This window comes from Catharus ustulatus, chromosome 30 (genome assembly GCF_009819885.2).
Source record: "Catharus ustulatus isolate bCatUst1 chromosome 30, bCatUst1.pri.v2, whole genome shotgun sequence".
Lineage (NCBI taxonomy): Eukaryota > Metazoa > Chordata > Aves > Passeriformes > Turdidae > Catharus > Catharus ustulatus.
Genome location: NC_046250.1, coordinates 3,157,002 through 3,181,914, shown reverse-complemented (window position 1 = coordinate 3,181,914; position 24,913 = coordinate 3,157,002). Strand labels below are relative to the sequence as shown.

General features: G+C 50.3%; 8 protein-coding genes across 8 annotated transcripts; 4 read left to right on the top strand and 4 right to left on the bottom strand.

The window, feature by feature from the left end:
* Window positions 1–1,290: 1,290 nt before the first annotated feature.
* LOC117008653 (scale keratin-like) lies at window positions 1,291–1,680 on the bottom strand. The gene has a single exon (XM_033082625.1). It carries the CDS (start codon window positions 1,678–1,680, stop codon window positions 1,291–1,293), a length of 390 nt encoding a protein of 129 aa, XP_032938516.1.
* Window positions 1,681–3,106: 1,426 nt separating this feature from the next.
* On the top strand, window positions 3,107–3,496 carry LOC117008652 (scale keratin-like). Its single transcript, XM_033082624.1, has one exon. It carries the CDS (start codon window positions 3,107–3,109, stop codon window positions 3,494–3,496), a length of 390 nt encoding a protein of 129 aa, XP_032938515.1.
* A 1,328-nt stretch (window positions 3,497–4,824) lies between these two features.
* LOC117008651 (scale keratin-like) lies at window positions 4,825–5,217 on the bottom strand. The gene has a single exon (XM_033082623.2). It carries the CDS (start codon window positions 5,215–5,217, stop codon window positions 4,825–4,827), a length of 393 nt encoding a protein of 130 aa, XP_032938514.2.
* Window positions 5,218–6,627: 1,410 nt separating this feature from the next.
* Window positions 6,628–7,017, top strand: LOC117008881 (scale keratin-like). Its single transcript, XM_033082983.2, has one exon. It carries the CDS (start codon window positions 6,628–6,630, stop codon window positions 7,015–7,017), a length of 390 nt encoding a protein of 129 aa, XP_032938874.1.
* A 2,982-nt stretch (window positions 7,018–9,999) lies between these two features.
* On the bottom strand, window positions 10,000–10,464 carry LOC117008821 (scale keratin-like). The gene has a single exon (XM_033082902.1). It carries the CDS (start codon window positions 10,462–10,464, stop codon window positions 10,000–10,002), a length of 465 nt encoding a protein of 154 aa, XP_032938793.1.
* Window positions 10,465–15,132: 4,668 nt separating this feature from the next.
* On the top strand, window positions 15,133–15,645 carry LOC117008823 (scale keratin-like). Its single transcript, XM_033082904.1, has one exon. The coding sequence runs from the start codon at window positions 15,133–15,135 to the stop codon at window positions 15,643–15,645; it is 513 nt and encodes a 170-aa protein (XP_032938795.1).
* Window positions 15,646–17,460: 1,815 nt separating this feature from the next.
* Window positions 17,461–17,997, bottom strand: LOC117008649 (scale keratin-like). The gene has a single exon (XM_033082621.1). It carries the CDS (start codon window positions 17,995–17,997, stop codon window positions 17,461–17,463), a length of 537 nt encoding a protein of 178 aa, XP_032938512.1.
* A 4,131-nt stretch (window positions 17,998–22,128) lies between these two features.
* On the top strand, window positions 22,129–22,653 carry LOC117008648 (scale keratin-like). The gene has a single exon (XM_033082620.1). The coding sequence runs from the start codon at window positions 22,129–22,131 to the stop codon at window positions 22,651–22,653; it is 525 nt and encodes a 174-aa protein (XP_032938511.1).
* Window positions 22,654–24,913: the final 2,260 nt, after the last annotated feature.

The following is a 24,913-nucleotide window of genomic DNA, read 5'->3' as shown; positions in this document are numbered from 1 at the left end:
CAGCATGGAGAAGTTGATCATGGCTCAAGCTGCCCTTTCCTCCTGCAGCCCGTGACACCCTGCCTGCCTGGGGTCTCCCCACTGTCGCTCTCCTGCCCTTCTTGATACAATAAAATTTTCCTGCATCCAATTTCTGTCTCTTTGCCTGCTTTTCACAAGTAATGAGGGCCCCAGGGATGGGGGAATTGGAAGAGTGGGAGGGGAAATGGTGGTTCTGGGACAACTGAAAATGGGACTGGAAGGGAACGGTATGCTTGAAGAGGGAAGAGGAAAGTGGAGTTTAAAGTGCAGAAGAAAATGTAATCAAAGGGGATTTGGAAGTACATGGACGAGAGCAAAGGGTATGGGTCGGAGAAGGAGAAGGAGAAGGAGAAGGAGAAGGAGAAGGAGAAGGAGAAGGAGAAGGAGAAGGAGAAGGAGAAGGAGAAGGAGAAGGAGAAGGAGAAGGAGAAGAAGGAGCTCCAGTGTTTGGCCTGAAGACAGACAGATCACCTGCTGTCAGGCCATGAGACCAAGAGCTTTTACAGACCTGAAGCCATGTTGACAATGAGTGGGGATGACCCGGGAGCTGGGAACCATTCCAGGGAAACGGCTACCAGATCTCCAGACCCTCTGGGCCACCATGGCTGTGCTAAAGGACCAGGGACAGAAATCTGAGAGACTTCACAGTCACTACATCCTGTACATTAAATTTCATTCTCATCAATTCCTTCTCTTTCCTTTTCTATGTCTTAATCTTCTTTATCCTTCTCATTTCTGTTTTTTGTCTCTTTCCACTCCTCTTTCTTCTCTTTCATCTTGCCCTTCTCGTTCTGATTCCTCTTCTTATCCTCATTCTCCTCCTTTGTCTTCTCCTCCTTCTCTACAACCTATTTCTCCTTCTCTGTCTCTTTCTTCTCCTCACCCAACCCTTTCCCAACATTCTCTATCTTTTGATTCAGTTTCCATTTTGATTTAATTTACTTCTCCACATAAGCCTCCACTCTCCCACACATCTCTTCTGTTTTCTTTTCCCTTTCCCCTCCAATTTTCCATTCCCCTTGGCCATCCCTGCATCACTGTTTCCCCTCCCACTCTTGCAAAACCCACATACCCCTGGACGTTGAGATATCGGAAAAGATGGCGAAGAGACAGAAATTGGATGCAGGAAAACTTTATTGTACCAAGAAGGGCAGGAAAGGTTGGGAGAGGGATGGTGAGCAGGCCGCAGGCAGGCCGGGTGTCATGGGCTTCAGGAGGCCAGGGCAGCTTGAGCTGAGCTCAACTTCTCCATGCTGGGCTGTGCTGGCTCTAGCAGGGCCCGCAGGTGTCCCAGACCCTCTTGCTGTAGCGGGGCAAGGCACAAGGGCTGCAGGAAGGAGCAGCCCAGGCTCTGCCAAAGGTGCAGAGGCCTCCCGAGGCCTGGGTGGTGCCGGTGCCGTAGAGGCCGCCCAGCCCCAGGGAGCCGCCAAAGGCTGGAACTCCGGAGGAGCCCACCACGGCTTGCTGGGGGAAGGAGCTGAGGATGGGCCCGGGGAAGGTGACCACCACTGGTGGCGGCTGGATCAAGGCCGACGAGTCGGGGCACTGGCGGGCGCACAGCTCGTTGCAGCTCTCAGCGATGGGCTGGGGCACGGCCACGCTGCTCCTGGGGGGGCACAGGTCGGAGCTCCGGGGTGGGCACAGATCGTAGCAGGACATCTTGGTGAGGGATCCGAGGGTGCTCTGCAAGAGAGGGCAGCCATGGCAGGAGAGCAGCAGGGGCAGTGCCCGAGGCGCAGGGGCCAGGGCTGGAGCCACAGGGGATGTGACAGAAGCGCTCGCACACTTACCCTTGTCCCTGAGGAGGAGGAGAAGGTGGCCAGGCCAGTGCTTGGCCCAGTCTGGCCCAGGCAGGGCTTTTATAGCAGCCCCAGCATTGCTCAGCTCCAGCTGGGCCAATCTGCACAGGGGACACTCCCTGCTGCTGCTACTGCTGCTGCTGCTGCTGCTGCTGACACCGGGGCTGTGCGGCCCCTGCCCCTCCCTGAGTCAGCATCCCCAGGTGCCACCCCAGCACCTCCCGCTGCCCAAGCCATCTGCTCCTTCCTGCCTCGTCAGATACTTGATAGCCATGATGGCACCCAGGAATTTGGCTCCAGGATCATATGTGAGGGCTTGGAGGGGCTCTGGGCAGGGCTGAAAGAACCCCGAGCTGTGTTGTGATTTTTGGGGATGTTTCTGATTCTTGTGCCATGTATGTCAGGCCTGGCGTGATGGCTCTTTGTCCCCTGTGTCACAGAGCTCCCCGGCAGTGCCTGGGGGCAGATGGAGCCCAGCTCTGCTGGACTGGCCAGTGCTGCACAGTGCTGAGCAGGCAGGGCCCCCCAGGAGCTGCCTTTGTTGGGCCTTGGGGCAGCTCTGCCCTGTGCCCATCAGGGACAGTCGGTGGCACAGGGCAGGAGCCGCCTGTGGCTGCTGCGGCCCAGGAGGTGGCACTGGCAGCGTCCCAGTGGGATAATTGCAGGGGCTGATGGTGCAGCTTGGTGCCAGCCAGGAATGGCAGGAGTCAGCAGAAGAGCCCCGTGGCAGCACGGCTGAGGCCAGGCCTTGTCCCCGCACACGTGGTTCCAGCATGGGCAGCCCCAGCCCCGCCTCTGCGGCCACCCATAAAAGCTCTGTGCTGGCCCAGGGCTGCATCCACTGCTGCAGTCTCGCTCTGCTCAGTCCAAGGGCAGGTGGGTCGTGCAGGGCTCTGCCTGCTGGCCCAGGGGCTGCCCAGGGCCCTCCCTTGGCCACCAGAGCTGTAGGGGCAGTGGCTGTGCTGGCACCAGCCTGGCACAGCCAAGCCTGGCTCAGGCTCCTCAGGAGAGCAAGGATGGAGTGCCTTGGCTGGGACAGAGGGAACCAGGCTGGGCACAGGGACTCGGGCAGGGCTTGTGATGTCTGGGGGTGTGGGGATTGGGGGTGGGAGGGGTGCAGGACACAGGGCCAGTGTTGGGCAGTGTGGGCAAAGCCGAGTGGCTTTGGCCAGTCCGGGAGTGTGGCAGGGCTGGGAGCAGAGCACTGCTGAACAGGGAGATCCCCATGGGTCTGCTAACCCCTGTTTCTCTGAATTCTCTTCCAGCTTCATCTCTGCCACACCAAGATGTCCTGCTACGATCTGTGCCCACCCCGGAGCTCCGAGCTGTGCCCACCCAGGAGCAGCGTGGCCGTGCCCCAGCCCATCGCTGAGAGCTGCAACGAGCTGTGTGCCCGCCAGTGCCCCGACTCGTCGGCCTTGATCCAGCCGCCACCAGTGGTGGTCACCTTCCCTGGGCCCATCCTCAGCTCCTTCCCCCAGCAAGCCGTGGTGGGCTCCTCCGGAGTTCCAGCCTTTGGCGGCTCCCTGGGGCTGGGTGGCCTCTACGGCGCCGGCGCCACCCAGGCCTCGGGAGGCCTCTGCACCTTTGGTAGAGCCTGGGCTGCTCCTTCCTGCAGCCCTTGCGCCTTTCCCCGCTATAGCAAGAAGTTCTGGGATACCTGCGGGCCCTGCTAGAGCCAGCACAGCCCAGCATGGAGAAGTTGATCATGGCTCAAGCTGCCCTTTCCTCCTGCAGCCCGTGACACCCTGCCTGCCTGGGGTCTCCCCACTGTCGCTCTCCTTCCCTTCTTGATACAATAAAATTTTCCTGCATCCAATTTCTGTCTCTTTGCCTGCTTTTCACAAGTAATGAGGGCCCCAGGGATGGGGGAATTGGAAGAGTGGGAGGGGAAATGGTGGTTCTGGGACAACTGAAAATGGGACTGGAAGGGAACGGTGTGCTTGAGGAGGGAAGAGGGAAGTGGAGTTTAAAGTGCAGAAGAAAATGCAATCTATGGGGATTTGGAAGTATATGGAGGAGAGCAAAGGGTATGGGTCGGAGAAGGAGAAGGAGGAGAAGGAGAAGGAGAAGGAGAAGGAGAAGGAGAAGGAGAAGGAGAAGGAGAAGGAGAAGGAGAAGGAGAAGGAGAAGGAGAAGGAGAAGGAGAAGGAGAAGGAGAAGGAGAAGGAGGAGCTCCAGTGTTTGGCCTGAAAACTGACAGATCACCTGCTGTCAGGCCATGAGACCAAGAGCTTTTACAGACCTGAAGCCATGTTGACAATGAGTGGGGATGGCCCTGGAGCTGGGAACCATTCCAGGGAAAAGGTTACCAGAACTCCAGGCCCTCTGGGCCACCATGGTTGTGCTAAAGGACCAGGGACAGAAATCTGAGAGACTTCACAGTCACTACATCCTGTACATTAAATTTCATTGTCATCAATTCCTTCTCTTTCCTTTTCTGTGTCTTAATCTTCTTTATCCTTCTCATTTCTGGTTTTTTTTCTCTTTCCACTCCTCTTTCTTCTCTTTCGTCTTGCCCTTCTCGTTCTGCTTCCTCTTCTTATTCTCATTCTCCTCCTTTGTCTTCTCCTCTTTCTCTACAACCTATTTCTCCTTCTCTCTCTCTTTCTTCTCACCCAACCCTTTCCCAACATTCTCTATCTTTTGATTCAGTTTCCATTTTGATTTAATTTACTTCTCCACATAAGCCTCCACTCTCCTATACACCTTTTCTGTTTTCTTTTCCCTTTCCCCTTCAATTTTCCATTCCCCTTGACCATCCCTGCATCACTGTTTCCCCTCCCACTCTTGCAAAACCCACATACCCCTGGATTTTGAGATATGGGAAAAGATGGCGAAGAGACAGAAATTGGATGCAGAAAAACTTTATTGTACCAAGAAGGGCAGGAAAGGTTGGGAGAGGGATGGTGAGCAGGCCGCAGGCAGGCCAGGTGTCATGGGCTTCAGGAGGCCAGGGCAGCTTGAGCCGAGCTCAACTTCTCCATGCTGGACTGTGCTGGCTCTAGCAGGGCCCACAGGTGTCCCAGACCCTCTTGCTGTAGCGGGGAAAGGTGCAAGGGCTGCAGGAAGGAGCAGCCCAGGCTCTACCAAAGGTGCAGAGGCCTCCCGAGGCCTGGGTGGCACTGGCGCCGTAGAGGCCGCCCAGCCCCAGGGAGCCGCCAAAGGCTGGAACTCCGGAGGAGCCCACCACGGCTTGCTGGGGGAAGGAGCTGAGGATGGGCCCGGGGAAGGTGACCACCACGGGCGGCGGCTGGATCAAGGCCGATGAGTCAGGGCACTGGCGGGCGCACAGCTCGTTGCAGCTCTCAGCGATGGGCTGGGGCACGGCCACGCTGCTCCTGGGGGGGCACAGCTCTGAGCTGGTCCTGGGTGGGCACAGATCGTAGCAGGACATCTTGGTGAGGGATCCGAGGGTGCTCTGCAAGAGAGGGCAGCCATGGCAGGAGGGCAGCAGGGGCAGCACCCGAGGCGCAGAGGCCAGGGCTGGAGCCACAGGGGATGTGACAGAAGCACTCGCACACTTACCCTTGTCCCTGAGGAGGAGGAGAAGGTGGACAGGCCAGTGCTTGGCCCAGTCTGGCCCACACAGGGCTTTTATAGCAGCCCCAGCATTGCTCAGCTCCAGTTGGACCAATCTGCACAGGGGACACTCCCTGCTGCTGCTGCTGCTGCTGACACTGGGGCTGTGCGGCCCCTGCCCCTCCCTGAGTCAGCATCCCCAGGTGCCACCCCAGCACCTCCTGCTGCCCAAGCCATCTGCTCCTTCCTGCTACGTCAGATACTTGATAGCCACAATGGCACCCAGGAATTTGGCTCCAGGGTAACATGTGGGGTCTTGGAGGGGCTTAGAGCAGGGCTGAAAGAACCCCGAGATGTGTTGTGATTTTTGGGCTATTCCTGATCCTTGTGCTGTGTATGTCAGGCCTGGCACGAGGGCTCTTTTCCCCTGTGTTACAGAGCACCCCGGCAGTGCCTGGGGGCAGATGGAGCCCAGCTCTGCTGGGCTAGTCAGTGCTGCACGGTTCTGAGCAGGCAGAGCTCCCCAGGAGCTGCCTTTGCCTGGGCCTTGTGGCAGCTCTGCCCTGTGCCCATCAGGGACAGCCGGTGGCACAGGGCAGGAGCCGCCTGTGGTTGCTGTGGCCCAGGAGGTGGCACTGGCAGCGTCCCAGCGGGATAATTGCAGGGGCTGATGGTGCAGCTTGGTGCCAGCCAGGAATGGCAGGAGTCAGCAGAAGAGCCTCGTGGCAGCAGGGCTGAGGCCCGGCCTTGTCCCCGCACACGTGGCTCCAGCATGGGCAGCCCTAGCCCCGCCTCTGTGACCACCCATAAAAGCTCTGTGCTGGCCCAGGGCTGCATCCACTGCTGCAGTCTCAGTCTGCTCAGCCTAAGGCCAGGTGGGTCGTGCAGAGCTCTGCCTGCTGGCCCAGGGGTTACCCAGGGTCCTCCCTTGGCCACCAGAGCTACTGGGGCAGCGGCCGTGCTGGCACCAGCCTGGCAAAGGCAGGCTTGGCTCAGGCTCCTCAGGAGAGCAAGGAAGGAGCCCCTTGGCTGGGAAAGAGGGAGTCAGGCTGGACACAGGGACTTGGACATGGCTTGTGATGTCTGAGGCTGTGGGGATCGAGGCTCTGAGGGGTGCAGGACACAGGGCCAGTGCTGGGCAGTGTGGGCAAGGCCACATGGCTTTGGCCAGTCCAGGAGTGTGGCAGGGCTGGGAGCAGGGCACTGCTGAACGGGGAGATCCCCATGGCTCTGCTAACCCCTGTTTTTCTGAATTCTCTTCCAGCCTCATCTCTGCCACACCAAGATGTCCTGCTACGATCTGTGCCCACCCCGGAGCTCCGAGCTGTGCCCCCCCAGGAACGGCGTGGCCGTGCCCCAGCCCATCGCTGAGAGCTGCAACGAGCTGTGCGCCCGCCAGTGCCCCGACTCATCGGCCTTGATCCAACCGCCACCCGTGGTGGTCACCTTCCCCGGGCCCATCCTCAGCTCCTTCCCCCAGCAAGCCGTGGTGGGCTCCTCCGGAGTTCCAGCCTTTGGCGGCTCCCTGGGGCTGGGCGGCCTCTACGGCGCCGGTGCCACCCAGGCCTCGGGAGGCCTCTGCACCTTTGGCAGAGCCTGGGCTGCTCCTTCCTGCAGCCCTTGCGCCTTTCCCCGCTACAGCAAGAAGTTCTGGGACACCTGTGGGCCCTGCTAGAGCCAGCACAGCCCAGCCCAATGCCTCGTGGTTACCTCAGCCCAACATGGAGAAATTGAGCTCGGCTCAAGCTGCCCCTTCGTCCTGTCCGTGACACCCGGCCTGCCTGGGGCTACCCACCATCCCTTTCCTGCCCTTCTTGATACAATAAAATTTTCCTGCATCCAATTCCTGTCTCTCCGTGTATTTTTCTGGAGCTCTGCTCCCTCCACAGCTGGAGGGTAGATTCTGCTCTCTGCTTTTTTCACCAGGGCTTGTCATACCCTTTTTCCTTAATTGAGAGCTCAGATGATTTCTGCTTTGTTTGTATCACTTCATGTTCTACATTTTGGTTTGCTCGGGATTAATTCCAGTCATTTTTCCTGGATTCACCCTGTCTGTGAGACACGCAGGGACTTGTTTGCGGTGAAAGGGAAATTGGGCGTGCTCTTTCCTGTGGTTTTACAGATTCTGCTCTCTGATATTTTATGTTTTCAGTTTATTCACTCCAGAGCATGTAAAGGGCACTGAGACCTCTGGCCCAGCCAGGTGACCCGACCCTCATTGTCACCGCAGTCCCCAGGGTTTGAGGATATAAAATCCCAATATTCCATTTGTTTGTCCCTCCTTGGAAGCACCATCTCCAGCTGTTATTCTATTTTTGCACCAAGATTAAATTATTTTAAGGATCCCAGGGTCTGAGACTCTGCTTGGAAAAGCTGGGCTTGAGTCAGAGAGGAATCCTGGTGTGACTGAGTGTGAGAGCTGTGGGGACTCAAGCAGAAATCACTGGAACCAGAGGTCTTGGCTCAAATGGTTCAACTGGACGTGACCCTCAGCACTCTGGGCTGATTGACAAGGTGGGGACTGGTCCTGAGTTTGACTCCATGATGTTTGAGGTGTTTTCCTCCTTCCTGGGATTCTGAGGTGGCTCCTGGAAGGTGGGACAGGAAATTTTCACTGTCATTGTGCCACCTCCTTTCCCCACAGTCAGCAGGCACCGTCCCATGGCTGTCACTCCTGCTGCTCCCAGCACTTCCCCACCTCGTTTTTCCAGCCAGAAACTCTCATTCCCTCCTGCTCAGCGCCACTCAGCTTTCTGTTATCAGGGCTCCCAAAAGATGTGCCCATGCCAGGAACGTAAATGAATAATTAGAGGTTTTTTGGGAGCAAACTCCCTCCACCCCATAACTCCTGTAGACAGAGACAAAGGTCATCCCTTGGTTGGGTTTTGCAATCAGACATGAGCTCACTCCGAGCAGGCATCCAGCCCAAATTAAAGCTGTGTAATCGTTGTTCCCTGGGTGTTAATGGCTCTCTCCAGGGGTGTTATCTCGGGCTGAGCACTTGTCTGACACAACACCTAATTAGGCTGGTACCTGCCTGGCACTGCCTCGCTGAGAGCTGTGAAATTTGGCAGTGGCAGCTCGGGTATTTCAACTGGGCTCATGATTTCCACCCAGCAGCTCTTGGAGGCTGAGGGTGGGAGCAAAGATCAGAAGAGAAAAGAGGGAAAAAGCATCAGCGCTTTGTAAAGTTGTTCCCAAACTGGATGAGAGAAAAGAGGGGACAGGGAGGATGGAGCAGGGAAGAGTGAGAACCTGTCCGGGGAGAGTTTTTGGGGATGCAGCAGGGGATGTGCAGGTTGGACACAGGAATTTCCTCCTGGCCTCATGAAGGGGCTCAGGAAGGATTGGAATTCCCATTCCTTGAGATGCCCCGGGAATTCCTGGATGTTGGGCTGGGTGATCAGGCACAATCTGGATCATCTCAAAGGTGTTTTCCAACCTAGACAGTTCTGTGGGGTTTTTTTGGTCAAAATATTCTCAAATAAGTGTTTGTTTACCCATAAAAATGAAGTATTGTTTTCTGAAAATAAAGCAGCATTCACGGGTACCATGGACTAATTTCCATTTCAATTTATTATCTGACAGATCCAGTCCCACACGAGGAAGAATATTGAAATTACTTGTCAAAAATAAGATTTGCTGTTCTTTGAAAGAGTCCCGGGTGAAGGAAGAGGTAAATCCTCCCTAATGCATCAGTTCATGTTCTTTTTACCTCACCTGCTGACGGGTTCAGCCAAACCTTCCCCGAGGCAACTTTATCATGGTAGTGATTAACGAAAAAAGAGAAGGTAGTGCCTCATCTTTGCTCATCAGATACCAATCTCAAAAATTGTTTCCCTTTGTTCAGCTTCCTCCTATCATTCCTTCTCAGAACACTTCGCCAGAACTTCAGGCAATATTTTTTAGCTTTGTCTTTGAAGGCAGTTGGATGATTTCTAATACATCGCCTGGAAGATGGAAAATTAAAAGGAACTCCAGCACTAAATAAACCACTTAAAAAAATAGAACTATGGAATATCCCGGGTCTGAAGGGTCTCTCAGGAATTGAACCCAAACCCTGGTCCTGCACAGGCACCTCAAAAATCCCACCCTGTGTTTGAGAGCGTTGTCCTTGAGCTCTGGCAGCCTTGGGGATGTGATTACTCCCTATTCCAGTGCCAAACTGGATGGAAATGATTGGAATAACTTCTGGAACTCTGACAACTGGAATAATTTGCAATAATTATTGAGAGAGGACTCCCAGCTGCGAAAGCATCTCGGTTTGGTTCTGATGGAGAGGAGACGGAGCCCCAAATCCCACCCTAGGGCTTAGCAAGAAAAAACAAAGGCAAGTGTTGGATGCAGGATTTTTTTATTGCAAGGACAGGGAAGACCGCACTGCACGAGGGCACAGGAGGCAAAGACAGGCAGGTTGAACCTCAGGAGAGCTGCTCCCTCAGCCCTGGGGCAGGGAGAAGCCAGGGGATGGTGGAGCCGCACATTCCCCCACATTGGGGAAGAGGAGACCGAACAAAGGGAGGAGGAAAAAAAAAGGAGAATTTCTAGCGGGGGGTTCAGGCTCCATGGTCAGAGGTGAATTCTGATGCTCTGCCCCTTCCTCAGGAGCTCAGGTGAGGATCCCACGGTGCCAAGTTGAGGGATTTTCCCCTCGGGTTTAGCAGGAGCCGCAGCTGCCGCGGCGGTAGCGGCCGTAGCGGCCGGACCAAGGGCCGCAGTAGCCAAAGGATCGGCCAGAGCCGTACAGACCACGGAACCCCCCACAGGAGCCCAGACCCCCAAAGGAGCCCAGGGAGGAGCCCCCATATCCATAGAGACCCCCATAGCCCCCATATCCGTAACCCCCATAGCCACCATATCCAAATCCCCCATAGCCCAGGGAACCGTAACCCCCATAGCCCCCAGAGGCTGCAAGGACGGGCGCTCCAGCCGATCCCACCACGGAATCCTGCGGGAAGGAGCTCAGGATGGGCCCGGGGAAGGTGACCACCACGGCGGGAGGCTGGATGACGGTGGTGGAGTCGGGGCACTGGCGCACGCAGGGCTCGTTCCCGCTGTCAGCCAGGGGCTGGGGCCGCAACACGCCGGAGCCGGCACTGGAGCACAGGTCGTAGCAGGACATGGTGCAGGAATGGGAGGTTAACCTGTAAAAGGTGTTAATTTACATTCATTTTAAAGGAATAGAAACTTTAGGTTGTGCTGAAACAGTTCGAAGTTTATCAGCGATAAATCTGGGATGTTAATCTATTTCTTATTCCTATTTTTCCTATCTATGTGATCTCTTCAGCCCAGCACAGTCTGTTCTCTTCAGCTGTGTCTTTGAATTTCCGGCTCAGATAATTTCTTCAGTATTAAATTCCTCTTAGCTGATGGTTTCTACTCAGATTCTATCTTTCCTGTTACAAACTGAGTTAAACTCTACCAAATATAACAATGTATACAGGTTATTCTTTACCTCCTATAATACATTATTTCTACTCAGATTTTATCTTTCCTGTTACAAACTGAGTAAAACTCTACCAAATATAACAATGTATACAGGTTATTCTTTACCTCCTAAAATACATTATTTCTACTCAGATTTTATATGTCCTGTTACAAACTGAGTAAAACTCTACCAAATATAACAATGTATACAGGTTATTCTTTACCTCCTAAAATACATTATTTCTACTCAGATTTTATCTTTCCTGTTACAAACTGAGTAAAACTCTACCAAACACCTATACAGGACATCTTGTAGGGATTGGAGGTCGATCTACCAGAGTTGATTTGAGCAAGTACAAGATGTTTTTCACCTCCAGAAAAGGGCTCTGGAACTGGCTGCCTTTCCCCAGACCCGAGTGCTTTGAAGCACCGGAATTTCCCCACATCTTTTAAAAATAATAACTGAATGAGAACAGCCCAAATGATTTGCTGGGGCACTTTGGTGAGTCAGGGGATCAACGAGGAGTGGGGCTCCACTCCAAGAGTCGAGTGCGTTGTTATTCAGGATTTCACGACTCTGGCTCTTCATTCCCACTGATCTCCTTTGTGCTGATCCTTGTCAAAACAGGGATTACAGCTCATTGTCTGTTCAGATGGAGCTCCTTGGATGAGACCATTACAAGGGAATTGCAAGGATGATTGTCCCAAACTTCCAAACATTGAATCAGGGCTTTGAGATCCCTACAATGAGCTTAACACCCCAGCATTTTGGTTTTGGGCTCCGAACTCTTTTGAAAAATTTTCACACCAAACCACTTGCCCATGTTAGCTCAGGGAAACCCAGCACTTCAAATTTCAGCTCCTAAAATTCCCTCCAGGATCCCTTAAATCTTAAAAAAATCTCTTACAGAGAGTTTTAAACAGTTCTTAATTCTTCTCCATGTCCTACTCCAAGCCTGGGGGTGCTCATGCCCATTTATCTTGAATTAAAAGCATTTTGTGTGATTTGCAATAGAAAAAACTGGATCTAAAGGCAGGTTTGGCTCTAAACTCAACATTTCCCTATGAACAGTAAGATTTAAACTTTCCAAACAATTTCCAGTCACCTATTTAACCAAGCAGAGGGTGGGAATAAACACTGCACCTGCCCCATCATGGATACAACCCAATATCCAACAGAATTTTCTGACAGGAAACTTTCGGTTTGGTTTGGAGCAAAACACCAACCTCGAAAGCAGAGAGCAGCCTTCCTTGAGGTTTTTGCAAGGTTTATGCCTCCACCTGAAATTTTGCCTATGAGTTCCCAATGGAAGAGGGTACCCCAGATGAATCGCACAGCAAAGAGAGATTCCAAAGGTAGCAAAGAAAAGGGTCCAAAAGAACCAAAAATGGTTCCAAAAGCAGCAAAAAAAGGTTTAAAAAGCAGCAAAAAAAGGTTCTAAAAGCAGAAAAAGCAGCTCCAGACTTACCAAGTCGTTGAGAAGAGCGAGTGAAGGGAAGATGTTTGGGAGAACCCCAAGTGGAGACAGCTTTTATACAGTTCAGACTTGCCTGAGGGCTCAGAGGAGCTCATTAGTTGACACAGAACATTTTTTTTGTATTGATTGCTTCTCAAAGTGATGAAATTGTCGCTCTTTCTGTTTGTGTTTATTCTTGATTCCAATTATCGCATTACGTCACGCAGGCTGCTTTGATCTGAAACGTTGATGGGTGAAATTAGTGCATCTTTCATCCTAAAACATGATTCAGGATCAGTTTTCTGGAGTGACACCATGTACTGAGCTGTTCATACACAAATATCCTTGTGGTGTCTTATAATTATGCTCAGACATTCACAGAAATTATAAAAATCTTACACAAATATCCTTGTCCTGTCTTATAAGAAAATTATGCTCAGACATTTACAGAAATTATAAAAATCTAAGAATGCTTTGGGGACACAAAATATCCAGAAAAATCTTGTTTTTTCTGACCCTTAAGCCACAGCTTAAACCTGAGTTTAGTTCTGAGGGGAGAGATATTTAGGATTTTAAGGATTAGAATGGAAAGCTCAAAATAATCAGAGTGTACGTTGAATTAATAATTGAATTTCTGTTTTATTGAGCTGGCTTCATCTCTGGAAGTGTTCAAGGCCAGTTTGGAACAACCTGGGATAGTGAAGGTGTCCCTGTCCATGGCAAGATGGTCTTTGAACCATTTTAAACTATTCCATTATTCTATATTAAAGAAATCCCAAATTTAGCTGTAGTGGAAATAAAACCCCTTTGTTTTTAGAGAGGATCTTGCAGCTAATCCCAACCTTGACGGCATCTTTCAGCACAGAGCAATAACGAGTTGGGAATCTGCTGGGAAAAGCAAATGTTGGATTTGCTGAGGTTTCTCTCTCTGTTTACACCACAATCGTCCTACTCTGTCATTATCGTCGTTATCCTAATCACCCACGTGGTTATCTTCACACCATGCATTATTTATGAATTATGAGCTTTTCCCAAACCTGGAGATACGTATGAGGATTCCCAAGCCATTGTCCTGGGGAGAAAAAAAAAAAAATTAATGTCAAATTTTACAAGAACATTCCAAAGGATTTTCTGAACACCCATTACTGACTCGTTCCTACTGTGTCAGAGTTAAATAAAACCTGTGCCTAGGTGTAAACACCCCACAATTACAAGAGATTATCATGTTAAAATGGGTGAATTGAGGCCACTTAGGGTTTTTCCCATAATCAGCTCTTGGTTTGTGGCTTTGACCTTCCTGTCTTTGACCTTAAGAATCAAGTCTATTTCTCACTTTAATTTAAAATGCAGGATGTTGAGTTTGTAGCATGTAAAAATAGGAGGGGAAAGCACGAGAAAGAAAAAGAAAGATCGATGAAACAAATCAGAAAACTTAATTTCCACAGAACTGTGGTGTAATATTTCTCTGAAAGAGAACCAGGAGGGAGTTTAAAAAGGAACATGGAGACGTCTAAGGGATGGATTGTCAGGAGAAGAGATTTAGATGGGGTACTGGGAAGGAATTGTTCCCTGTGATCACCTGGCACAGGTGATTCCATGGATTCCCCATCCCTGGAAGTGTCCAAACCAGGATGGACGAGGTGTCACGGGGTGCTCATGTCAGGGGGTGCCACTGGATGATCTTCAAGGGCTTTTTCAACCCAAACCACTCCACAAGAACATTTTAGGATAAAAAGTCAATTCCGAGATACTCCTGCTGATTGTGGTTGCCTTGCCTTGAGTAGGTGGAAGGAGAATTGCTGAGCCTGCAGGACCTTTGTTATTTGTCCCCAGTCCTCATCTGAGATCCAAAAAGAAATTCCATTGGCTCCACATCTCCTGCTGATCACACTTTACCTGGTCAAAACCATGAGTGTCCTCCAATCATCCCAATTATGAAGTACTCATAAATAAACCAAGTCAGCTTCATTTCCTCCCCTAACGCTAAGGAAAGAAGTGGGATCATAAAAATTAATCCCCCACATAAAGCCTGGAGACAATAGAGGTTTGGGGCGGAATGTGTGTGTGGGTTTGAAGCGCCCCAGCAATAAGCAAAGACAATTTCAGCACTTTGAGGAATTATGTGTCCTGCAATTTGGGGTTGGGACCTAATTACGAACTGGAGCATCAGGTGCCCTCTGGGCAAGCAGGGAGCTCTATAAAAGGAGCCTGCTTCAGGTCCTTCCATCCACTTCTCTCACCTGCTCTTCCTCCGTGAACCAGGTAAGTCACTTATCTCTCAAACTTCTTGAAATTGAGCTTCCAGAAATCTGAGGCACCTCAGGTGGGGTGCTGCTCTCTGCAGGGCATTTGGTGTTTAATTCCCCTTTCATCTCTTGTAGGAGAAAGGTTCATTGAGTGGTGTTGAACCCCAAACTTGTATTATTTTAGCACTCCAAAGGGTTCCTCACCTGTATTTTAGGAGATAAAGAATAACCTGTATGTGTGGTTATATTTGGTAGAGTTTCACTCAGTTTGTAACAGGAAAGATAAAATCTGAGTAGAAATCATGTATTTTAGGAGGTAAAGAATAACCTGTATACATTGTTATATTTGGTAGAGTTTTGCTGAGTTTGTAACAGGAAATATAAAATCTGAGTAGAATCTCATCAGCTAAGAGGAATTTAATACTGAAGAAATTATCTGAGCTGGAAATTCAAAGACACAGCTGAAGAGAACAGACTGTGCTGGACTGAAGAGTAGCCTGGAGATCACATGGATAGGAGAAACAGGAATAGGAAATAGATTAACTTCCCAGATTTATCACTGACAAACTTTGAACTGTTTCAGCACAGCCTAAAGTTTCTATTCCTTTAAAATGAATGTAAATGACCACCTTGTACAGGTTAACCTCCCATCCCTGCACCATGTCCTGCTACGACCTGTGCTCCAGCGCCGGCTCCGGCGTGCTGCGGCCCCAGCCCCTGGCTGACAGCGGGAACGAGCCCTGCGTGCGCCAGTGCCCCGACTCCACCACCGTCATCCAGCCTCCCGCCGTGGTGGTCACCTTCCCCGGGCCCATCCTCAGCTCCTTCCCGCAGGATTCCGTGGTGGGATCGGCTGGAGCACCCGTCCTTGCAGCCTCTGGGGGCTACGGGGGTTATGGCTCCCTGGGCTATGGGGGATTTGGATCTGCTGGATATGGGGGTTATGGATATGGGGGCTATGGGGGATTTGGATCCCTGGGCTATGGGGGTTATGGATATGGGGGCTATGGGGGTCTCTGTGGATATGGGGGCTCCTCCCTGGGCTCCTTTGGGGGTCTGGGCTCCTGTGGGGGGTTCCGTGGCCTGTACGGCTCTGGCCGATCCTCTGGCTACTGCGGCCCTTGGTCCGGCCGCTACAGCCGCTACGGCCGCGGCAGCTGTGGCTCCTGCTAAACCCGAGGGGGAAAAATCCCAAGTGAGGTCGTGGCCAACAGATGGAATGTGATGGTTTCGCAGCCAAGGAGCTTGGAACCAGCGCTGCTCCATCCCAAAACCACGACTCTGTTGCTGTTCAGCCCCTTTTGAATCGCTCCTCGTTCAGCTTCTGCCTTAAAGCTTCTCCGGCCCCATTTTTGTGTTTCCTGGGCTCGAAATGGACCCGGTTTGTTCACATCAACAGCTGGGATTTGGAAGAAAACCCAAATCGATCACACATGAATATTCCCCCGGCTGGAGAAGAGTTTCCTGCTTCTGGGAGACTCTGCAAATGCATTGCTTTGCTTGCTGTTCAATAAAAGTTTGTTGCATCAAATTTCCCATGTTCTGGTGTTCTTTTCTCCTGTTTTGAACTCTTTGGAGAAGGCTCACCTGTGCAGGTGTCAGCAACAGCCTAAAATATCCTGGAATCATGAAATGGTTTGGGTTGGGAGGGATCTTAAAGCTCATCTCATTCCATGCTATGGGCAGGGACAGCTGTCACTGGCCCAGGTTGTTCAGAGCTTCATCCAACCTGTCCCTAAACTATGGAGATTAATGTCCTGCCCAAAAATCCAGGGAAGATTAGATTTCAGTAAGAATTTCTTCCAGGTAAAGCTTTCATCTCTTTGGGTTTCATGTTCTGACTCAAACATTTCCTCAGTCAAATGTTTAAACTCTGTCCACAGGAATAACCTTGGCAGGAAGTTAAATCAAATTCCCATCAAATCTTTAAATAAAGAACGCTGAAATCTGAAATCATTCTGTATAATCATAAAATTTAAAGTGTTGGGTGGTTTTTGACAGAATAAACAACTCCTTAAAGGATTCATTCACACCAGCAAGAAAAACTGGAGCAGACAGAACCTGGGAAAATGGTACCTGGAAAAACGAAGAGGTAGAAAATATATTAACCTGTGAGCAAATCTCCCTTTCTTCTCTGCTCTGGTGAGATTCCACCTTCCAGGACCTACAGGGAAGCTGGACAGAGATTTTTCCTTGGGAATTGGAGTGTCATGAAAAGGGAGAATGGATTCAAAATGACAGAAGCCAAATTTAGGTTGGATATTGGGAAAAAATCTTTCCCTGTGAGGGTGGATAACCTGGCACGGATTTTCCAGGGAATTTCTGGTTGCCCCATCCCTGCCCCAGTGCCAGGTCTCGTGGGAGGTGTCCCTGCACATGGTGGGGGGTGGAAGGAGAAGATCTTCAGGGTTGTTTCAATCCAACCCATTCCATGAGTCCATGACACTGTAATGTTTGTATTGTGGCCCAGGACAGCTGGGGAGGAAGGATTCCTGCTCCCAAATTCTGGATCAAGGAACAGTGGCTGGCTTCACTCCCAGCTGGGACATTCCAGGTGGTTTGGAAGTCTGAACCTCAGCCTGTTGTAAGAATACAAATTTCCCCCCACCCCATACAGAATGAAGTGTTGCAAACCAGAGAAATTAAAACTAAAACATTTTTTTTTTTTGCTGAACAGAATCACTTTAATGAGAAAAAAGCATTCACAGAAAAGCAGAGCAGAACGTGAAGAATATCAGGTCGCAGGCAACTCCTTCTCCAGCTGGACAGTGAAGTTGCATTTCGGGAGAATATAAATTATTGCTTTGTCCCAGATATTATGCATATACAGAGATGGAAAAAAAAATTTAAAAAGCCCAGAAGATGCCAAGCAGAAGGTGAATGAATCAAGGAGGAGCTGTGGGATGGCCGTGGTCACATCTCCCCTGGGGCCAGGACTGGATCTCTCCATTGCCGGTTATTCCTCGCTCCGGGATATTTCCGTAGGGCTCAGCAGGACCCCCAGAAGCCGCGGCCATAGCGGCCGGACCACCAGGAGTAGGGGCTGCAGTAACCAGAGCCAAAACCTCGGCCAGAGCCATACAGGCCACGGTAGCCCCCACAGGAGCCCAGACCCCCGTAGCCCCCATATCCATAGAGACCCCCGTAGCCCAGGGAGGAACATCCGTAGCCCCCATATCCATAGAGACCCCCGTAGCCCCCATATCCATAACCCCCATAGCCCAGGGATCCATAACCCCTATAGCCCAGGGAGCCAAATCCCCCATAGCCCCCATATCCGTAGCCCCCGTAGCCCAGGGAGGCCCCAGAGGCTGCAAGGACGGGCGCTCCAGCCGATCCCACCACGGAATCCTGCGGGAAGGAGCTGAGGATGGGCCCGGGGAAGGTGACCACCACGGCGGGAGGCTGGATGACGGTGGTGGAGTCGGGGCACTGGCGCACGCAGGGCTCGTTCCCGCTGTCAGCCAGGGGCTGGGGCCGCAGCACGCCGCAGGCAGAGGAGGGGTACAGGTCGTAGCAGGACATCTTGAAGGGGTTGGAGGTTGGAAGAGGCTGAAAAAGAAGAGAAGGGCTTCAAAATTCAGCAGTTTGCATTTAAATAACAAGTAGCGCGTTCTGAGTATTCCCCACTGTATAACCTCAGCGCTCTCTTTTTCCAAAAAGTGGGTTTTAAAAAAATTCTCCATAGGGTGTCCACTCACAAGAGCAAGTGGGAAATGTTCTGGAAATCTTGTCCCTCATAACATCCTGCAAAGCGCTAAGACTTATTTCTCAACATTAAAATAAAAACCGGGAAACAAAAGGAGTTAGAGCAAAGTGACTTTGTCCAAGGTTATTGGATGAGTCATTAGGAAAACTCGGATTTGGGTTCAGCAGGTTTGCATGAGATGGAGCTTATGGAGAACTTAATTACAGTAGCTTCATCTTCCCACTCATCCCAATTTTGCTGAGAGTCAAGAGAACAACAGATTATAGGATTGTGAGCGCCTGGCTTTCCCAGAAAGACATCTGACAAGACAATAAAGAACAAATCTCTAATGATGTTCTGTAAATCCTTAACAGAGTTTTGAGGAGGAACTTGAAAGTGAGAAGGAAAGCCAAAGGATTTTCGGTAGCAGGAAACACAAAAAGCTTTGTCACATGTGGACGGCTGCAGGGGTGACACCCTTGTCAAATCTTGAACTTTTCATGCAAACCTCAAGGTGGGTTAAAAGTGAGGATCAGAGAATCACAGGCTTCCTCAAGCCTGGCTCAAGTCCAACCCCCTGCTCTTTGCAGGATTGTTTAGAACTAAATCAGAGGATCTCGGAATTTCCTGTCTTGGAAGAGATCTTAAATCTCTGAAACCTCCCACTATCCCTGGCTGCTCCAAGCCCCTCCCAACAGACTTTGGACACTCCCAAGGATGGAGAATCCATGGAATATCCAGTGCCAGGGCATCTCCACCTTCACAGGGAAGCATTTCTTCCCAATATCCAACCTAAATTCCCTCTCTGTCGCCCTGACCCTATTCCCTGTGTCCTGTCCCTGCAGTTCCTGAGGAAAAATCCCTGATGATGCTGAGAGTGGCTCTGAGGGCTCAACATTCCCAACATTCCCAGCCTGGATCCACAGGGAATGGGCTCCAGTCACCTCAGCAGACTCAGAGCACCCTCCAAGGTCTGATGTTCCTGACACCAACAACTCCTCAGGGCTCCACACACCAAAATTTTAATCTGCCACCCCAGAGACAGAAAAGTCCTTGATATTTCCCAAGTCCACGCAGATTCACCCAACAGAGAAGATGTTGGACATCAACTCAAGACGAAGTCAAGAATAAAAAACACACCGAGAGCAGCGGAGATGATTTGGACTTACCCAAGTCTCGGAGAGGTCAAGGGAAGCGTTTGGAGGAGCGAGGAGACAGAGGAGCTTTTATATCAGCTGGAGGTACCAGATCAGCATCTCTTGCCCGCCCCCATTTCAAACTCATGCAACCACCAGGGTGATGAAATTGTTGGGTTCATTGTTGGCGTTTATGAGGCCGTTCAAATTTGTTTGTAGTAATGATCTAAACATCGCCTGAGATTATGGAGAATTCTTTCATCTTGTGGTGGTTTGGGGGGAAATTAATAGCCGGCGTTATTCCTGTCACTTCCTTGGAATTACATCAGGAATTGCCAAGCCAGCTCCTCTTGGTATTAACTGAACACCTGGAGAGTGGCTCATGGGTTTATCTGAATCACAAATTGCACTGGAATTTAAAACTGAGCAGGAAAGACCGTGAAATCCTGAATTTTGGCCGTGGAGGAGACAGAGAGGAGCCTTTGTCTTCCTGAAGCTTCTTTGGGTTCAGGAGATAAACAAAGAACGAATTCATAAAGTTATCTGAGGCCACAAAAGGATTGGAGGTCCTGAAGAGACTTTTCCTAGGTGTTGATGGTCCTAAGATAGTCCTAGAGAACATTGAACAGGCCTGAGGAAACTTGGGAATTTTTTTAGGAAAAATGGATCCTCTGGTGCAAAAGTCAAAATGTGGCGGAAGTGAATTATTGCCTCGGGTTCTTAGGAATCCATGAGCTCCTGTGATACACAAGTCATAAACCCCAAAAAGGGCTGAGCTGGAAGTTTCTGGGATGAGGGAACAATCAGGAATTTGGAATGTGTGACGCAAAGGCTCCTTCTCGCCTCGTTTATGGATGGACCATTTTAATATTGCAGACTCCACGCCACACGTGATCCCTAAATGCTGAGGTGGGGTTCTCAGCCTTTGGGGGGCAGGGGGGGTTTGGATAATCATCTTTTCAAGCTTCCAGGGAGCAAGTCCATGCAAATCCTGTAGATGATCCAGTAGATTAAAGGCACGGAGATGGATTTAAGCGCCTCACAATTATGGAATGACGTCACGTTCCAACACCTCAGTCAAGATATTTGTGTCCTTGGTGTCATCAGTTCAAGGGCAATTACTGGGGGTTTGTGCCCCTTCAGGATTTTTCACAATGAGAAAGAATTTTTAAAAGAATTCCGAAAAAAGCCCGGAATTTTGTGAGCTGTACTTTATCAAAAAACAATTCCAGGGATGGAGCAACCGCAGGCTCTGGTCCCGGGGAAGAAGGGGCAGGAAAACAGGGAATGGCCTCAGGTGGGGCTCGGTCCCAGCTTGGACTCGATGGTCTTGGAGGGCTTTTCCAACCCAAATAATTCCAAGATTCTGTAACAAAAGCCATTTCAGCACCACGGGATGCTCTCCATGCCTTCCTTTGGTTTCCATATTGCTCTCACATTAAGAGTTGGGACTGATAACGATAAAAACGACCACCCCAAATTTGGTCTTGATAATTTCATCTCCAGTTTGGTTTGTTTTAAATGGAAAAAAAGACTCTGCACAGCAGGTGACCCCAAGTGAGTAGATGGGTTCTGCCATTAATGACGGAGGATAATTCCTGCTGGAATAATTCCTGTGGCTGTGAATGGAATGATAACAGGAATGAATTTGACTTGTCACCATTCCAGATGAAAGAGGGCTCTGTGACGAAACGCCCCAATCACGTTTCACGAGACTTGGGACCAGCAAACAAACAAAGAGTCAGCACAACTTTGAGGACCTACGTGTCGCGTTCGTTTGGGGTTTGCCCCAATTATGCACATCCCCAAATTGCACCTTAGATGATCCCCGGGATCTTGGGAATGGTATAAAAGCTCTCCCAACCCTGGGTTCTTCACTTCGCCTTCCTCTCTTCATTCACCTCCGAGAGAAAGGTAAGCACCATCCTAAAGGGATCTCTTCCCTCGGAATTTTCCCTTAGAAAATTCCAGGCTCTCTTTTCTGCTGGTTTTCATCAAGGTTGGGATAGTCCGTAAGGATTCTAAGATTCTTAACAATCAGATTGTTTTGTGATGGTTTTATTTTTGTTTGGTGTTGGAAATTCACAAGTTTGAAATGGTAAAACCATTGCTTCTTGTTAGTAGAAATTGGAAAAATTACCAAAGTAGCTTCCAAAACCTTACAGAAGGTTTGTTCAGCCAACAAGAATTTTTAAGGAGTTATATCATGAAAGTTCTTGGTATTTGCCAGTGTGGCAGAAGCTTAAGGGTCAGTCAGTCCTAAGAGGAGAAGCTGAGGGAGCTGGAGGGGCTCAGCCTGGACAAAAGGAGGCTCAAGGGGAATTTTGGGCTCCCCACAACTCCCTGATAGGAGGCTCAGGTTGGACACTGCAGGAATTTCTCCCTGGGAAGGGTTGATGTTGTAGAAGAGGCCACAAAACATGGTGGAAGAAATTCACGGAGGTTGGATGAGACCTTTGTGTGCTTTTGGCAGAACAAAGAACTGCTTTTAGATGGGAATCAAGTACAAGAAATTAGGAATGAGACCCAGAGCTCAGAGCGCGAGTGGTTCGCATAAAGACCGATGAGAAGGAAGGAACAAAAGAGAAATAAGTCTCAGTTCTTTGCAGGATGTTATGAGGGACAAGGTTTTCAGAACATTTCCCACTTGCTCTTGTGTGTGGACACCCTATGGAGAATTATTTTAAAAACCCACTTTTTGGAAAAAGAGAGCGTTGAGGTTACACAGTGGGGAATACTCAGAATGCCCCACTTGTTATTTAAATGCAAACTGCTGAATTTTGAAGCCCTTCCCTTCTTTTTCAGCCTCTATTGACCTCCAACCCCTTCAAGATGTCCTGCTACGACCTGTACCCCTCCTCTGCCTGCGGCGTGCTGCGGCCCCAGCCCCTGGCTGACAGCGGGAACGAGCCCTGCGTGCGCCAGTGCCCCGACTCCACCACCGTCATCCAGCCTCCCGCCGTGGTGGTCACCTTCCCCGGGCCCATCCTCAGCTCCTTCCCGCAGGATTCCGTGGTGGGATCGGCTGGAGCGCCCGTCCTTGCAGCCTCTGGGGCCTCCCTGGGCTATGGGGGCTATGGATATGGGGGCTATGGGGGATTTGGCTCCCTGGGCTATGGGGGTTATGGATATGGGGGCTATGGGTCCCTGGGCTATGGGGGCTACGGATATGGGGGCTACGGATGTTCCTCCCTGGGCTACGGGGGTCTCTATGGATATGGGGGCTATGGGGGTCTGGGCTCCTGTGGGGGCTACCGTGGCCTGTATGGCTCTGGCCGAGGTTTTGGCTCTGGTTACTGCAGCCCCTACTCCTGGTGGTCCGGCCGCTACGGCCGCGGCTTCTGGGGGTCCTGCTGAGCCCTACGGAAACCCTTCCGGCTGATGTAGATGAGCAAAGCAAAACGCAGATTTTTCCTCCTTTTAAATTCTTTCCCGATGCCTCCACGCATTCGATTCCTCGTTATCTCCTTCCCTACCAGCCCTGTGGCTGATTGCAGCGACAGACTGAAGTTCAGACTCTGCCATCCCTCATTTACAACCCTGCTGTTGCCACCTTGTTTGTGTTCTTTTCGCTCTCATTAAAACTCTGTTGCATCACTGAAAATCCTCGCGTTGGGCTTTTGTGTCCTCACCCACCCGGAGTTTGCCAACCTCCCTACTCTGCAGGAGGCGGCAAAAAACATTGAGCAAACCCTGCCCAGAGGGGGAAACTCTCCATGGAGAGCCTCTGTTTTACCATGGATTCACAATTTCAGTCAATTTACTGAAATTCAGTGTGGTCAAAGACGAGCAGAAGTTTCCTCTCCGTGTTGAGCTCTGTCTGAAATTCCCCTCAGAGGGAATTTCCTCAAATCCACAGCACGGGCATCATGAGTGGCCATGGAATCCTAGAACTGGGGTGGAAAATCCTTGAAGATCATCAAGACCATGGGCAGGGACAACTTCTATCGGGATTTGGGAAATTCCAGGGATGGGGCAGCCACGGAATCACCTGTGCCAGGGTCTCACCGCCCTCACAGGGAAGAATTCCTCCCTAAAATCCAATCTAAACCTCCCTTCTGGCAGTTTGAATCCATTCCCCTTTGTCCTGTCACTCCAGACCCTCTAAAAAAATCTCTGTGTTTCCTGTGGCCCCTTTTAGGTTCTGGAAAGCCACATTTGGGGAACCCCAGAACCTTTTCCAAACTGAAAAACCCCGGTTCCCTCAGACCTACACTTTGTAATTCCAGAATTTGGGACTCTTTTGGTTCTGTTAAATTCATTTTTATATTAACTAGAAATAGAATTTGCGTCCGTGTTTTATAAGTAGCCTAAAACCCAACAAAAGCGCTGCACCATAAATGTCATTATCTCCTTATGTCATCAGCAAAGCACAAAGCCACCTCCTGAGTCAGGCAGATCCTTATCTCCCAAGGAGTTTTCCTTATCTGCTTCAGCTGCCAAAAGATCTCGGGGTACGCATTTTCCTGCAGCAAAAAAAGATTTCTGGAACGTCACCGAGTTTAGAGAACTTTGACCAAAAAACTGAAGGGAAAATTAAAATCTAAAAATTAAAAAAATAAAAAAAATTAAAAACTAAAAAACTAAAAAATTTAAAAACTAAAAAATTAAAAAATGCAAAATCTGCTGCAGTGTCCAACTCCCCTCTCTGTAATGTGACAGCAAATTTCTCAGTGTTGATTACCTAAAAAAGCAGTGAAAAACCTGGGTTTTGTTTCATTGTGTCTCAAAAACTGAATGATTTCCAGTAGGACCCAGAGCTTCCCCAGTGGTACCCAAATGGCAGGCAGAGGGGATGTTCTACATCCTGCCAGGACCTGAAAATCAGCCAGAAAAATTGTCTATGTCCTGCCAGTACCTAAAAATCAGCCAGAAAATCTGTCTATGTCCTGCCAGGACCTGAAAAAAATCAGGTCCCTGTCAGGACCTGAAAAATCAGCCAGAAAAACCTGTGAGGGTTCAGCCTGGAGAAAAGGGGGATCCAGGGGGAATTTTGGGATCTGCCGGGACTGGATTTGGGATCTGATCCCAGGGAATGGGGTCAGGACAAGAGGGAATGGTTGGGTTGGGAAATTTGGGAAAAATTCCTCCTGGAAAGGGCGACCAAGCATTGCAAAGGGGTTTGGAGACATTTGGACGTGTCCAAGGAATTCCTGGAATTTTGAGCGTCCAACTGGGAGTTGACCCCACGTTGGACTCGGTGACCTCAGAGCTCTTTCCCGACTTTAATAATCCTGGGATTCTGTGAAACTCCAATGGGAAATTTGGGAAAATTCCTCCTGGAAAGGGCGACCAGGTCTTGGAATTAACTTGGGGAGATTTGGATCCCCATCTCTGGAGGTGTCAAAAAAATTCCTGAAATTTTGAGTGTCCGGCTGGGGGTTGACCCCACGTAGGACTCGGTGACCTCGGAGCTCTTTCCCAATTTAACTAATCCCGGGATTCTGTGAAACTCCAGGCGGTTTCGAGGAGGGACTTTTGGTACATCCAGAGCTTTTATCACACCCGGGTCGCCCCGCGCTGACGAAAGGGTTTTGCTCAATATTTCTGTTTATGAGTTGATTCAAATTCTGACGCTGTACGAAATTACAACCCGAAGATTTCTTTCATCTCAGCA